The sequence below is a fragment of the Dendrobates tinctorius genome, unplaced genomic scaffold (genome assembly GCF_039654945.1).
Source record: "Dendrobates tinctorius isolate UK_male_01 unplaced genomic scaffold, ASM3965494v1 ptg000056l, whole genome shotgun sequence".
In the NCBI taxonomy this organism is placed as follows: domain Eukaryota; kingdom Metazoa; phylum Chordata; class Amphibia; order Anura; family Dendrobatidae; genus Dendrobates; species Dendrobates tinctorius.
Window position 1 is genome coordinate 12,185,131 of NW_027361724.1, and position 16,608 is coordinate 12,201,738.

Consider the following 16,608-nt stretch of genomic DNA (forward strand, 5'->3'; position numbering starts at 1 on the left):
GCACTTTCTGCCGCAGTCACTGTCAGGTAACACAATACGTGACTCACAGCAAACACCCGAATACTCAGTGTTATTTGCTAAGAGCAGGCTATTAGGTGTGAGGCAGATAAGTCGCAGAGCCCGGAGTGAGGAGGCGCACAGGCTGCACGCCCTCATTACACAGCACGGACTCTGAGGGGAATCGTGGCCGCGCTCCCCGAGGACGAGCGCCCCTGTGTGACCCCCCCGCTCTGTGAGCCCGGGCGGGGGCGGGGCACACGGCCTCCCCGCCCCTTTCAGGTGTTGTTTCATATAATTCGGCCGTGCGGCGCCTGCGCACTGCGCTGCTCTCGGTGATGGCTCCGTAAGAAAAAGTTTTGCTGCAGTGAAACAAGTGATAGAAAAGCAGCGGGGGCGGGAAGCGGAAAAGACGCTTGGCCGGGGACGCGACACAAAGTGCGGGCCGAGAGACTGGACGAGCTCCCGGCGGCTGCATGGAGTGACTGACATGTGAGTGTCTGCCTGTGCTCGGCGATCCTTCCGCCGCTCCGGACCGAGCAGGGGGTCACGTCTGTCATTCCTCTGCCCGCACAGGTTGGTGGAGAGCTAAACGGCGACAAGGAAGAAGCCGGCGCTCGCCATGGATGAGGAGGCGCAGAACAGGGCGATGGTGACCGAGAGGAGGAAGGCCTGGGCGAAGAGCAGAGATTCCTGGCAAGCCTCGGAGGCAGAGGATGTCTCAGCGGAAGCCGGACACATCGCCCCGGCCGTGCAGGGGAAGCTGCAGCTGGGAGCGGGCTCCGGTCAGTACCCGCTCGTCCGCCACAACTTCTGCAAACTCTCCAGCCCCAGTCCTGTCAGAAGCGGTCAGGAGCCCGGCAGCCCCGGACTTCCACATTGTGAGGAGCCCCGGGTGCCGTCGGTGTGTGTCCCCCCCCCCCCCCCCCCACTGCCTTGCCCGGGTGCCGTCGGTGTGCCCCCCCCCCCCCCCCCACTGCCTTGTCCGGGTGCCGTCGGTGTGTGGCCCCCCCCCCCCCCCCCCACTGCCTTGTCCGGGTGCCGTCGGTGTGTGTCCCCCCCCCCCCCCCCCCCCCACTGCCTTGCCCGGGTGCCGTCGGTGTGTGTCCCCCCCCCCCCCCCCACTGGGTGCCGTCGGTGTGTGTCCCCCCCCCACTGCCTTGCCCGGGTGCCGTCGGTGTGTGTCCCCCCCCCCCCCCCCCACTGCCTTGCCCGGGTGCCGTCGGTGTGTGTCCCCCCCCCCCCCCCCCCCACTGCCTTGCCCGGGTGCCGTCGGTGTGTGTCCCCCCCCCCCCCCCACTGCCTTGCCCGGGTGCCGTCGGTGTGTGTGTCTCCCCCCCCCCCCCCCCCACTGCCTTGCCCGGGTGCCGTCGGTGTGTGTCCCCCCCCCCCCCCCCCCCCCACTGCCTTGCCCGGGTGCCGTCGGTGTGTGTGTCTCCCCCCCCCCCCCCCACTGCCTTGCCCGGGTGCCGTCGGTGTGTCTCCCCCCCCCCCCCCCCCCCCCCACTGCCTTGCCCGGGTGCCGTCGGTGTGTCTCCCCCCCCCCCCCCCCCCCACTGCCTTGCCCGGGTGCCGTCGGTGTGTGTCTCCCCCCCCCCCCCCCACTGCCTTGCCCGGGTGCCGTCGGTGTGTGTCTCCCCCCCCCCCCCCCCCCCCCACTGCCTTGCCCGGGTGCCGTCGGTGTGGGCCCCCCCCCCCCCCCCCCCCCACTGCCTTGCCCGGGTGCCGTCGGTGTGTGTCCCCCCCCCCCCCCCCCCCCCCACTGCCTTGCCCGGGTGCCGTCGGTGTCTCCCCCCCCCCCCCCCCCCCCACTGCCTTGCCCGGGTGCCGTCGGTGTGTCTCCCCCCACCCCCCCCCCCCCCCCACACCCTTGCCCGGGTGCCGTCGGTGTGTCTCCCCCCCCCCCCCCCCCCACTGCCTTGCCCGGGTGCCGTCGGTGTGTCTCCCCCCCCCCCCCCCCACTGCCTTGCCCGGGTGCCGTCGGTGTGTGTCTCCCCCCCCCCCCACTGCCTTGCCCGGGTGTCGTCGGAGTGTGTCCTCCACCCCCCCCCCCCCCCCACTGCCTTGCCCGGGTGTCGTCGGAGTGTGTCCTCCACCCCCCCCCCCCCCCCCACTGCCTTGCCCGGGTGCCGTCGGAGTGTGTCCTCCACCCCCCCCCCCCCCCCACTGCCTTGCCCGGGTGCCGTCGGAGTGTGTCCTCCACCCCCCCCCCCCCCCACTGCCTTGCCCGGGTGCCGTCGGAGTGTGTCCTCCACCCCCCCCCCCCCCACTGCCTTGCCCGGGTGCCGTCGGAGTGTGTCCTCCACCCCCCCCCCCCCCCACTGCCTTGCCCGGGTGCCGTCGGAGTGTGTCCTCCACCCCCCCCCCCCCACTGCCTTGCCCGGGTGCCGTCGGTGTGTGTCCTCCACCCCACCCCCCCCCCCCCCCCCCCCTGCCTTGCCCGGGTGCCGTCGGTGTGTGTCCTCCACCCCCCCCCCCCACTGCCTTGCCCGGGTGCCGTCGGTGTGTGTCCTCCACCCCCCCCCCCCCCCACTGCGTGTGTCCTCCACCCCCCCCCCCCCCACTGCCTTGCCCGGGTGCCGTCGGTGTGTGTCCTCCACCCCCCCTGCCTTGCCCGGGTGCCGTCGGTGTGTGTCCTCCACCCCCCCCCCCCCCCCACTGCCTTGCCCGGGTGCCGTCGGTGTGTGTCCTCCACCCCCCCCCCCCCCCCACTGCCTTGCCCGGGTGCCGTCGGTGTGTGTCCTCCACCCCCCCCCCCCCCCCCACTGCCTTGCCCGGGTGCCGTCGGTGTGTGTCCTCCACCCCCCCCCCCCCCCCACTGCCTTGCCCGGGTGCCGTCGGTGTGTGTCCTCCACCCCCCCCCCCCCCCCCACTGCCTTGCCCGGGTGCCGTCGGTGTGTGTCCTCCACCCACCCCCCCCCCCCACTGCCTTGCCCGGGTGCCGTCGGTGTGTGTCCTCCACCCCCCCCCCCCACTGCCTTGCCCGGGTGCCGTCGGTGTGTGTCCTCCACCCCCCCCCCCCCCACTGCCTTGCCCGGGTGCCGTCGGTGTGTGTCCTCCACCCCCCCACTGCCTTGCCCGGGTGTCGTCGGAGTGTGTCCTCCACCCCCCCCCCCCCCCCCACTGCCTTGCCCGGGTGCCGTCGGAGTGTGTCCTCCACCCCCCCCCCCCCCCCACTGCCTTGCCCGGGTGCCGTCGGAGTGTGTCCTCCACCCCCCCCCACTGCCTTGCCCGGGTGCCGTCGGAGTGTGTCCTCCACCCCCCCCCCCCCCACTGCCTTGCCCGGGTGCCGTCGGAGTGTGTCCTCCACCCCCCCCCCCCCCCCACTGCCTTGCCCGGGTGCCGTCGGAGTGTGTCCTCCACCCCCCCCCCCCACTGCCTTGCCCGGGTGCCGTCGGAGTGTGTCCTCCACCCCCCCCCCCCCCCCCACTGCCTTGCCCGGGTGCCGTCGGTGTGTGTCCTCCACCCCACCCCCCCCCCCCCCCCCCCCCACTGCCTTGCCCGGGTGCCGTCGGTGTGTGTCCTCCACCCCCCCCCCCCCCACTGCCTTGCCCGGGTGCCGTCGGTGTGTGTCCTCCACCCCCCCCCCCCCCCACTGCCTTGCCCGGGTGCCGTCGGTGTGTGTCCTCCACCCCCCCCCCCCCCCACTGCCTTGCCCGGGTGCCGTCGGTGTGTGTCCTCCACCCCCCCTGCCTTGCCCGGGTGCCGTCGGTGTGTGTCCTCCACCCCCCCCCCCCCCCCACTGCCTTGCCCGGGTGCCGTCGGTGTGTGTCCTCCACCCCCCCCCCCCCCCACTGCCTTGCCCGGGTGCCGTCGGTGTGTGTCCTCCACCCCCCCCCCCCCCCCACTGCCTTGCCCGGGTGCCGTCGGTGTGTGTCCTCCACCCCCCCCCCCCCCCCACTGCCTTGCCCGGGTGCCGTCGGTGTGTGTCCTCCACCCACCCCCCCCCCCCCACTGCCTTGCCCGGGTGCCGTCGGTGTGTGTCCTCCACCCACCCCCCCCCCCCCACTGCCTTGCCCGGGTGCCGTCGGTGTGTGTCCTCCACCCCCCCCCCCCCACTGCCTTGCCCGGGTGCCGTCGGTGTGTGTCCTCCACCCCCCCCCCCCCCACTGCCTTGCCCGGGTGCCGTCGGTGTGTGTCCTCCACCCCCCCCCCCCCCCACTGCCTTGCCCGGGTGCCGTCGGTGTGTGTCCTCCACCCCCCCCCCCCCCACTGCCTTGCCCGGGTGCCGTCGGTGTGTGTCCTCCACCCCCCCCCCCCCCCCCCCCACTGCCTTGCCCGGGTGCCGTCGGTGTGTGTCCTCCCCCCACCTCCCTTTCCCGGGTGCCGCGAGCGTGTCATCCCCCTCATTGCACGGGTGCTGTCAGCCTGTGACTACCGCCCCCCTGTCCCTTGCCCGGGTATCATCAGTCTGGCAACACATCCTCAATCTCTTGTCTGGGTACCATCTGTCCCCCCTGCCCTGTTATATTTGTCCTTTGTAGGTTTTGTATGCTTTATAGCCAATGTGAACATGTGTTTATATGCTGCATGTATAACAACTCAAACCAAGCTCCACTTTTTTTTGTTTTTCCTGTTATATGTAGCTTTTTTTTTTTTGTAAGTAGAAGGGAACATGTGAAACAGTATTTGTTGGTATTTGTAGCCCCGTAAATTGTTGCTTTTATACATAACGTGTGTGTGTATATATGTGTGTGTGTGTGTGTGTGTATATATGTGTGTATATATATATATATATATATATATATATATATATATATATATATATATATATATATATATATACACATGTATAAGCCAACCCCCCTAATTTTGCCACAAAAAACTGGGAAAACGTATTGACTCGCGTATAAGCCTAGGGTGGAAGATGCAGCAGCTACTGGTAAATTTCAAAAATAAAAAAAGATACCAATAAAAGTTAAATTAACTGAGACATCAGTAGGTTAAATGCCCCTATAAGATGCTCCATAGATTATGCCCCATATGCTGCCCCAATAAGATGCTCCATAGATTATGCCCCATATGCTGCCCCAATAAGATGCTCCATAGATTATGCCCCATATGCTGCCCCATGAGATGCTCCATAGATTATGCCCCCATATGCTGCTGCAGATAAAAAAAATAAACATGCCTCTTGTTGCTGGGGGGACAGGTGCTGATGTTGCCGCTGGCTCAGGGCCCTGGCACCTTAGATATTCACCTTTCCCCCGGTCCACCGCTGCTGCTCTGTCTTCTAGGTCCCTCTGTGAGTGACTGTTCAGGCAGAGGGCGCGGCGCGCACTAACTACGTTACCGTGCCCTCTGACCTGAACATCACAGCCAGAGGATGCGGAGGTCAGAGCGGTGGACCAGGGACAGGTGACTATGACATATACTTACCCCCACCTGGCGTGGTCTCTGCAGCCCCCCCGCTTCTCCTGGTCTCGGGCTCCTTCCTTCAGCGGTCATGTGGCACCGCTCATTAAAGTCATGACTATGTACCTATTCCGCCGACCCCCTGGCGTATGACTCGCGTGTAGGCTGAGAGGGAGACTTTCAGCCCAAAAAAATGGGCTGAAAATTATTTCGGCTTATACACGAGTATATACGGTATCTATATTATATCAATCTCACTAGCAAGGCAAAAAATAATGGGTGCAAAGCCTACCAGTCAAAATCAAACCTCAATATATGCAAAAAAGATGAAGGTAGCACAACAAAGCTCCAAAATAAATTGGTTTATTGACCCATCATGTCAGACGACGTTTCGTTCCAAATGTGGAACTTTTAAAAATGTTCACATTTGGAACGAAACGTCGTCTGACATGATGGGTCAATAAACCAATTTTTAATGGACCTTTGTTGTGCTGCCTTCATCTTTTCATACATGAATCCACATCCAGACCCCCAGTGCTGAATCTGTGACATTGTGCAGAGACCACTGACAACGACAAGCAGTTTTCAATAAATCTAAACCTGCGGGCTTTCTTTGCAGGTCGCAGCGGTTTCACATTGTTTCCTTACTGTATATACTGTACTTGTGCGGTGTAGGATCAGTGCAGTCCGGTTACCACCAGAAGGGCACAGTTTATATAAACGTGATTTAATAAACCCTGACCCCCCACCTATAGATGCAGTGATACAATATCTTACGTATATTTTTAGTTAAACTGGGCCTAAATAATGAGCTGATCAGCCCACATTGTATTGAAATGTCACTATCTAGGGATGCTGCTCTGCTCCTGGATGATGGGCAGTATGGATAATATATAGAAAAACAGAAAATCTGCTCTCCTGTTGATAAATTTGTCTTTCTGTAGATGAAGGTGTATAGAAATCAGAAATGCCATAATCATTCACCTGACATTTGTTTGACCCTCACAGGCACCAGTAATGAATTTGTGCTCATTTGCGCAGTCATTAGTCCATTATACCCCTTACATTCACAGCTTCTTGATGTTGTCCCCATACAAGTTGTTGTTGTTTCTCTCCTGGACTTGGTTTTGGTTGTGCTGCATCTTCTGTTTTGATGACAATGTATTAAGGTTGGCACAGCGTCCTGTAATCTGGATTAAACGACGCTTGTATAGTAGCAAAATGTCCCAATTTTTCTGCTGTTTGCAGTAAACCAATCAAACAAGAACAATACAAATGCCTCAACACAACTAATATAACAGGTGATTTCTGAAAATTCAACACAAAATGCCACTTTTACTGACTACTGCTATCTCTGAACTGGTCAGCCCCTTCATGGCGAGCGTTTTTAGTATTCAGTGGAGCCATGGCTGTTGTAACTTGATGCATAGACAGACTTTAGTTTCTGACAGCTTTCCTGAGGAATCTTAGCCCATTCCTCATAGGTTATGGCCTGTCTTGGATTTTGGGCATGGAGACCTTCAGTGTTTATGTACATTTGGACGTGTTCAGACTTCCAATGAGGTGGTGAGTGCATAATAAAAATATTTCTATAGCTCCAACATATTCTGCAGCACTTTACATTTTAGAGGGGACTTGTACAGACAATAAGACATTACAGAATAACCTGGTTCAGTCTAGACTTTCGTGGACCATGAAATTTGGCTGTCTGAACGCTGCCTTACTGTGGAAACCTAAATCTCCAACCCTGTTACCATTAAATCTCGCAGATCTTTTGCAGTTATTCATTGAGTCTGCTTCCTCAGGAATCTGGTGGCAGCCGGTGCTGGCTTCCTCTTTCTGCCACATCCAGGAAGTGTGACCGGTGTCCCTATAACGTTGAACTTGTGAATTATGTTTCCAACTGTATCTCCAGGTACACTCAATCACTTTCTGTCCTTGTTTGTACGGCGCAGTGATCTCGTCTCTTAATGTGCTGCACCCTCTCTTGATTTATGAAGCCCTCGCTTCGTTAAATCAGGTGAACTTAAGAAAACGTTTGGTTTACAAGTGTGTGCGCGCTCAGAAGTGCTTCCATCCCAAGGGGGGATTATTCCGAGACTGCAGCATCAGTATAAGTGGCACTATGTGCTGAATTTAAAGAAACCGCTTATGACATTAGTTGTGTTGAGCTATTAAAATTGTTCCCGCTTTACAGCAAACTGCAGAAAGTTTGTAAAAGCTGCAAATTTAATTTGCCATCGTGGCTGAATGACTGTCACTGTATTTGTGTCGCTTTAATTTATGGATCTTGTTGGTGAGCTCTTTAACCTTGACCATATCCCCAGCCCCTGGGGAAGATACATTTTGATACGTTACTATTTCTATATCTTTTGTTTTCTGCTATATACATGTACCCAAAGCATCACAGTAATTTATTTCCATAGCGCCAACATATTCCGCAGCACTTTACAATTAAGTGGGGACATGCACAGACCATATAGTTACAGAAGTGAAGGCCCTGCTTACAGTCTGCAACATCTTATGCCACAGTTGTGTTTTTTCTTGGAAGAAAAATTAACCGCTTCCTGACTAGATCCTCTGGATACCATGCAATGAAAAGATTTATTGACGTTTTAGGAAATGCCCCAATATTGACGGGATTGACTGACAGTTTGAGTACGGAGATCTCCCGACTCTCGGCGGTCTATCCTTTTATTCTACTTGGGGACAAGCTGCTGCCAGGTGATTGATTTGTAGAGATTACAGGAGTTCTCTGCCGAGCTTTATGTAAGGTCGAGTCGGCAGAAAATATGATGTCATGGGAGCTTGGAAGAAACTGATTATGGAAGGTGTATGATTCCTTCGATGAAGTGACGCCCACATGAAGCGTTGACATGCTGTCCTTTTTTTTTTTTTTTTTTTTTTTTTTTATCGGGTAGCACACAGATACATTGAGTCCTCCAAAATCTGATCCAAACAGGACATACTCTTGGTGCCATGGATCTTGTACTCAGATGTGTGAATAAATCAGGTCTTAGTGCTGTTTGGTCAGTTCACACAGTTGAGTGTAGCCTTGTGCCACGGTCAGTATTCGGTCAGTATTTTACATCAGTATTTGTAAGCCAAAATCAAGAGAGGAACAATCAGAGGAAAAGTATAATAGAAACCCGTCACCACTTCTGTATTTATCACCCACTCCTGGTTTTTGGCTGGCAAATACTGATTTAAAATACTGAACGTGGCCTAAGGCTGCTTAGTGTGCAGGTGGCATCCACAGACTTGATGGGCTTTTGCGTCTGGTCTAAAAAAGGACTACAGAGACTTGGTGATTGTGTACAGCAGAAGAATCTCATGGATCAGTTGCTTGACTGTAGGATGCAAGTGTCTCTCCTTAGACTTGTCCCCTGTGTTTCTGTACATAGGACATCTCAGCAGTGCTGGACAATAAGAGAAAGTCCTTATCTAAGATGACCAGAAATACAAGATTATATTCTTACTATTATTACTCATGGTAAAACTTTTGTGAGACATTTGCAAATCTTTGTCCTGCTTGTTTTTCCACAATTAAAATCTGGTTATAGTGTGGGAAAAGTTTGTAATGCCCACAAGTCTTTCACCAGACATTGACCTTGAGGCTGAGAATTTTTATTGCTAAGAGTTAAGCAAACAGTCATTTCTATGATCATCCACTGATCTGTTCTCATAAAATCACTTGTATTCTTAAGTCTGTCTGGTGTTCGGACATTTCCGTTTGCCTGTCTGCACAGACGCTGACGCACCTGACAAACTTCCTAGGGAAGCCACATCCTGCAAAAGCTGCTGGCCTTTTTTCTAAAGCGGTTTTTCCATTAGGCTGTGTTCACACCTTGCAGACTTGGTGCGTTTTTTTTTCCCTTGCATATTTTTTAGATAAACCTGAAACAATCCTGTTTGCCAGCAAAGGGAATGAGAAACCTGAAGTGTCAGGCACACGTTGCTTATTTGTGACTTGCAGATTTGGTGCAGAATATAATCTGCAGCATGTCAGTTCTGTGTGTCCTTGTTCTGCGACTTTCACCATTGACTTCAAAGTTATAGCCCAACTTTTTGTGATGACCTGATTTGAGATTTTATGTAAATAATGGGATCTTTATGGTCACAGCAGTTTTAACTCACAGGATTTTTTTTGCGACTCTCTAATGGGGTTGTATATTGATGACCTAACCTACTATGGGGTCAGACACCCAGCACCTCCATGTGCCACCTTTCAGTTCCTGCTGTGGCTGAATGTAGACAGTGCGGTGACCTAATGAGGTTGACCACTACAGTGTACAGAGCTGTGCTGTTCTGCCTCTCTACACTTTGTACACCTGACTGCAGCAGGAGCGGTAAACGGCTGATTTGTGGGTGTCGAACCCACCACAAACCAAAACTTTTGGCTCTGTTCATTACTGCATTTATACCTATTTTTGGCTCTTTTCAATTTTTTTTCCAAGTACTTCTAAGTTGCACCTAATTAGAAATTTACTTTGTACTTTTTTTTTTTTTTTTTTTTTTTTTACGCAAGAAAATTTTTGCACAAATGTTTGAGTTGTGAGCAGCGCTTTAACGGAGGATGAAAGCGTTAAAAATTAAAATAGAAATAAAGAGCATTGTTTTCCACAAAGTTCGAGCCTGCATGCCCCACTTTGTGCTAAAGCTGGCAATGATTACCAGAAAGGGGGGGGGGGGGGGGGAGTGGCTTAAACCCTACACATTATGAATTGAGCCATGTAGAGCTCATTTTGCAATCTGACTATTGCGATCTATCATATGCATATATGTTGGGCTATGTGTGCATTGAACTATTTGACAAAAGTCTGTCCTGAAACCTGCAGATTTTGATATGGAAATACTGTGTATTTACCACAAATGGCACACTTTAAGCAACACAACAATGTAATACATGCTAATTGCTAAGGATATACAGCTCTGGCAAAAATTAAGACAACTGCACAGTTTTATAAAAATCAGCTTCTATACAAGCCTGACAGCCATTCCATTCCAGTGTTAGTTGAATTCCAACCAGAGTACACCTCATTCTACTTAATGTGCTTCTGATTAGGTGTTCACCTGAACCAAATGTTTAACCAAGGAAAGTTTAAAAAAAACCCTGCTGTGGTGTTCACAATCCTCTTGCAATAGGACAAGCTGGAAGGTAATACAAGTGCTAATAATATCCCAAAAGTAATAGGAATGAAAAAATAACTTTTAACCATGCCAAAGGTGTTGAAAAGAAAAGTCTTGAATGAGAAAAGAAGGGCTCAATTCTGGCTTTACTAGCAGAGGGATACGATAAGCATCATGTTGCCTCCATTCTTAAAATTTCTAAGACTGCAGTCCATTACAACAAGGTCAAGCAGCAGACATTGGGGACAACAAAGCTACAGACTGGCAAAAGGCAAACACAGCTCTCCACTGACCGAGATGACCATCTTATTCGAATGTCACTCAGCAACCGCAGGATGACATCAAGTGACCTACAAAAGGAATGGCAAAAGGCTGCTGGGGTGAAGTCCCCAGCAAGAAGAGTTTGTAACTGGCTCCTAGAGGCAGGGCTCAAGTCATGTAAAGGTAGAAAAAAGCCTTTCATCAATGAGAAGCAAAGGAGAGCCAGGCTGAAGTTTGCTAAAGACCATAATGACTGGACCATAGAGGACTGGAGTAAAGTAATCTTCTGAGTCTAATTTTCAGCTTTGCCCAACACCTGGTCATCTTATGGTTAGACGGAGACCTGGAGAGGCGTACAAGCCACAGTGTCTTGCACCCATTGTGAAATTTGGTGGAGGATTGGTGATGATCTGGGGATTCTTCAGCAAGGCTGGAATTGGGCAGATTAATCTTGGCAAAGGACGTATGAATCAAGCTGCATACAAGGTTATCCTGGAAAAACAGTTGATTCCTTCTGCTCGGGCAATGTTCCCCAACTCTGAGGACTGGTTTTTCCATCAGGACAAAGCGAGGTCAGTTAATGTGTGGATGAAGGTCCACCACATCAAATCCCTGTCATGGCCTGCCCAATCTCCAGACCTGAACCCCATTGAAAATGTCTGGAATGTAATCAAGAAGAAGATGGATAGTCATAAGTCAACAAACAAAGTGCTTAAATGTTTGTACCAGGAGTGGCAGAAGGTCACCCTAAAGCAGTGTGAAAGACTGGTGGCAAGAATACCAAGACTCATGAAAGCTGTGATTAAAAATCATGGTTATTCCACAAATTACTGACTTCTGAACTCTTCCTGAGATAGAACATTAGTATTGCTGTTTCTAAATGATTATGAACTTGTTGCCTTAGCATTATTTGAGGTCTCAAGCACTGCATTTTATTTTTTTTTTAATTTATTTTGACCATTTCTCATTTTCTGAAAATAAATACAAAATGTATTGCTTGGAAATTCAGAGACGTGTTGTAAGTAGTTTATAGAAGAAAACGGCAATTTACATTTTACTCAAATATACCTATAAAGAAAAAAATCAGACAAACTGAAAATTTTGCAGTGGTCTCTTAATTTTTGCCAGAGCTGTATTTCTTATCGGCATCCTCAGCCCCAGACGGACCCAATTGACTTATCTTAGGGATGAAGGTACCTGTCATTTCAATTAAAAAAAAAAAAAAAAAAAAAAAAATCTGGAGCAGCAACCGAAGTAATTAGAATACATGCAGAAATGTTTTCCACCTCTCAAATGGTTAGTGTTTAAGCTGCTGATGAATGTGACCTTGTAGAAGTCATTGTAGTTTCCTTAAGGACCTCCACCCTGCTGAACAGTGTGCGTATAGTATAGGTTACACGGTGTGACTGATGTGGCACCATATTGTCTAAGCCTTGTATAAGCCTCTGTGTACAGTGTATCTGCATGGAGTCTGCTAATATTATTTAGGAATGCCTTTGCTGTGTTTTTTGCATGACCTGTGGGCAGAGCAACCACATTCCTTGTGGTGGTTCTCATATCATCTACAGACCTGTACAGAAGTCTCTCTAATGGATTTTTCTGGTTTTCTTTCTCAGTCCACTAACCGAAAATCACAAGATTAGCAGGTTTAAGGTGTCTGCAATCTGTATTCTTTAGTTATACGTCACAAATTTGTTTTTCTGGAAGGGCAAATATATAGTTGTGACAGTTTGTCCCCTTCATGATTTCCTATTCTTTTGCATGTTTGTCACAATTAAATTTGGTGATCGGAAACCTTTATTAGTCAATTATAACACAAAATGCAGTGTTTAAATAAAGGCCTTTATTAAGGGAAAGAGAAATCCAAACTTACAGGGCCCTGTGTGTGTGTGTAGGGGGGGAAGTGATTGGCTCCTAAACCTAATAACAGGTTGGGCCACCCTTGGTAGCAACAACTGCAACCAAGCGTTTGCGATAACTGTCAAGTCTCTTACAACACTCTGGAGGAATTTTGGCCTGCTCATCTTTGCAGAATTGTCGTAAGTCAGCCTCATTGGAGGGTTTCCAAGCATAAACCGCCTTTTTAAGGTCATGCCACAGCATCTGTCAGATTGAGGTCAGGACTTTAACTAGGCCACCCCAAAGTCTTCAGTTTTTCTTAAGCCATTCAGAGTTGGACTTGCTTGTGTGTTCTGGATTATTGTCCTATATTACCCAAGTGCGCTTCAGCTTGAGGTCATGAACAAATGGCCGGACATTCTCCTCAGGATTTTTTAGTTGACAGAATTCATGGTTGCATTTACCACAGAAAGTCTTCCAAGTCCTGAAGCAGCAAGACAGCCCCAGACCATCACTCTGCGACCACCATATTTTACTGTTCTTATTTATTATAGCGCCATTTATTCCATGGCGCTTTACATGTGAGGGGTATACATAATCAAAACAAGTACAGTAATCTTAAACGATACAAGTCACCTCAGGTACAGGAGGAGAGAGGACCCTGCCCCCGAGGGCTCACAATCTACAATTGGTATGATGTTCCTTTTCTGAAATGCTGTTACTTCTATGCCAAATGTAATGGGACACACACCGTCCAAAAACTTCACTTGTTCTCTCGTCAGTCCAGAGTATTCTCCCAAAAGTCTTGGGGATTATCAAGATGTTTTCTGTAAACTTGAGATGAGCTTTTATGTTATTGCTCAGCCGTGGTTTTCATCTTGGATATGTCATGCAGGCCATTTTTGCCCAGTCTGTTTCTTATGGTGGAGCCTTGAACACCTACCTTAAAGGGGTTGTCTGGACTTTTCACATAATCTCAGTGCATATCTGGGCTGCAGAATGCTGACAATAAGTAATTTACCTTCTGTGGCCAGTTTGCAGGGTTTCCAAGATATCATCTCTTGCTTCTTTGAAAAACGTCCAGGGGGGTGTGTTCTGGCATTGAAATGAGAACTGGTCGTTTCCTCCTACTCTACTAAAAGCATGCCCTCTTTAGCAACAACCCCACCCTCCATAGCAACAGGCCCTCCCCGACCACATGAACAAGCGTATCCCTCCTCACACAGTAACAGATCCTCCCCCTCTAGCAGCCTCAGTGCAGAGAGCAGAACCACCCAGCTGCTCCTCCCCCAGACACACGCTGAACAGTGATCTATGGAAAGTGAAACTATTGAGGAAACACCAGTTCTTATTTCAATGCCAGAACACACCCCCACTGGTTGTTTTTCTTACAAGCAAGAGATCATATCTTGGAAACCATGCAGACTGGCCACAGAAGGTAAATTACTTATTGTCAACGTTCTGCAGCCCAGATATGCACTGAGATTATGTGAAAAGCACGGACAACCCCTTTAAGTGAAGCCTGCAGTTCTTTGGATGCTGTTGTGGGGTCTTTTGTGACCTTTTGGATGAGAGTTTGCTGTGCTTTTGCGGTAATTTTAGCTGGCCTGCCACTCCTGGGAAGGTTCCCCACTGTTCCAAGCAGGGCTGTGGAGTTGGTAAGCCAAACCTCCCTCAATTTCCATGACACCGACTCCACCAAAATGGACTCTGACTCCAGGACTCCGACTCCACAGCCTTGGTTCCAAGTTTTCACCATTTGTGAATAATGGCTCACTGTGGATCGCTCCAGTCCATAGCTTTAGAAATGGCTTTATTACTAGAGATGGGTGACACCGAGTAAAGTTTGCCTTTGTACCGAACACGTATTGTTCGGGCATGGGACCGAACACTGACTTCACAAGGAAGTCAGTGTTGCTGTTCAGTTTTGCCCCCCAAACATCGGGTGATTGTCGCCCTGTCAAATGCCAGCGCGACTCTGCAGCTGTTATCGGAGTTAAAAAATTTTTTACCTCTGGTCACTGGCAGCTGATTGTACTACTGCTCCCATCAGCCTACTCTTCCGCTAATAACAGCAAGAGCAGGCAGCAGCTGATGGGAGTATTAATCAGCCTGCACTCTAAATAATAAATAAAAAAAGAAAAATCTGTGTGGGTTCCCCTGCATTTTTGATAACAATCTAAAGCAGACAGCTGGGGGCAGTTATTCTCGGACTGGTAAGGGGCCATGGATATTGCACCCCTCCCCCAGCCTAAATGGCAGCCTGCAGCTGTCCAGAAAAGGCACACTTATTAAATGCACCAATTCTGGTGCTTTGCCTGGCTCTTTCCACTTGGCCTGTAGCGGTGGCAAGTGTGGTACATATTTGTGTGGTTGATGTCACCGTTTGTATTGTCCAGTGACATCAAGCCAACGGGTTAGTTATGGAGAGGCATCTACAGCACACCTATCCATTACTAATCCTATAGTTGTATTTTAAATAGCCAGAATAAAGTTTTTTTTATTTTAAAGACAAAACACAGTTCATTTTTTATTTAAAAAAATAACAATTACTGTTAGGCGAGTATAACGCCCATTCCATTGAAGCCCTCGTCTGCAGTAATAAAATAAAAATAAGAAAAACAATATCCCTCACCTGCCCAACGTTCTATCCCACGCTATAAACCATGTCTGGGGATAAACTGTTTTAAACTTGGACAGTCCCAAAATGCCACTGTTCAGGTTGAGCACCACTGGGAGAATGAGCGGCTGCTTTAACTTGGCTGGATGTCAATAATGTGGGGGACCCCATGCCCATTTTTAAATTATCTAAATTTTAAAAAGCCTGAGGACCCCTCTCTTCTTGATAACCAGCCTTGCTAACGCTGACAGCTGAGTTGCAGCGCCAAACTGTTAGCTTTGCCTGGCTGGCTATTAAAAATAGAGGGGAACCTACGGTGTGGGGTTTTTTTTCCTCTTCGCCACGACAGCACCCACTGAGAGAGGGGATCCGCCCCCGGAACAGGAAACCTACAGAGAGATAAATGGGGCGGTCCCCCTCGCTCCCTCAGTTTGGTTTCCTGTTCCTGGAAAGGAACCCGCAGAAGAGGATACCTGGTCTGGTAGCCGCCTGCGTGCAGAATGAGCAGCAGGGGCCCCAGGACCGGAGGCAGCGTCGGGTGGAGAGGTATATTCCCCCCCCCCCCTAGAGCTGGTAATGCAGGTGAGGCCGGAGGTGAGACTGGTGCCAAGGCTCACTGGGGAGGACAGTGGAATAACCCCCCCCCCCCCCCCAAAGGGGGGCGCATTAGATACCAATGACCGGGGTTGATGGTGCCCCCCCCCCCCCCCAAAGGGCTCGAGCGTTTGTGCTGGGCAGCGCTACCGGGGGTCATACCTGCGGAGGGGAGAAGGACCCCGTGTGTTGGTGGCGGGGTGTAGATACCCGGGAGGCACAGCCGGACGGCCGCCGCATCAGTGCTCTGCTGTGAGCGAGCACTTCCCCAGGAGAGGCAACCCGGAAGTGGAGAGACTTCCGGGGTTAGGCAGGAGGCAGAGATCGCGGGAGAACGCATGCGCAGAAGCGCAAAAAAAAAAAAAGAGGGGAAGAGGAGCAGCTATAGCAGAGGCTATAAAAAGAAGCCACAGACGCAGCGCTGGTGCGCAGTCATGTCGTCCTTAGATGACCCAGCTTCGCTCCCGTTAGGTCAGCCAGTGCAATCCCCACATGGCAGTAGACAGAGCAGTGCTACAAGGAGAAGTAGTAGCACCAGGAAAAGTGGCAGCTCCAGGAAGGAATCTAGTGGACCTTCCAGGCAAGATGAGCCCTTGGAGAAAAAACGCAAAGAAAAGAAGTCGTCCCATGCCTCGCCTCAGCCTGGGTCGCGGACCCCGCAGCCGGTAGTTTACTGACGAAACTCACGGGTGAGTGTTTTGTGGTCAGAATATATAATTAATGGCCTTCTCTGTCTGGTCCATACCCCCTTTAGGCTAAAAGAACGGAGAAGGCGAAACATAGTGTGCCTTATGTTCTCAGCCCCTCCCAGA

General features: G+C 51.6%; 1 protein-coding gene across 2 annotated transcripts in view; it reads left to right on the plus strand.

The window, feature by feature from the left end:
* Positions 1–310: 310 nt before the first annotated feature.
* Positions 311–16,608, plus strand: part of ITPRID2 (ITPR interacting domain containing 2) — a 102,789-nt gene continuing 86,491 nt past the window's right edge. For both annotated transcript variants that reach the window (XM_073577493.1, XM_073577494.1), the window contains exons 1-2: positions 311–489; positions 574–782. In XM_073577493.1, coding sequence (XP_073433594.1) covers positions 620–782 — 163 coding nt within the window. In that variant the 5' untranslated portion in view covers positions 311–489; positions 574–619. The remainder of the gene's footprint in view (positions 490–573; positions 783–16,608) is intronic.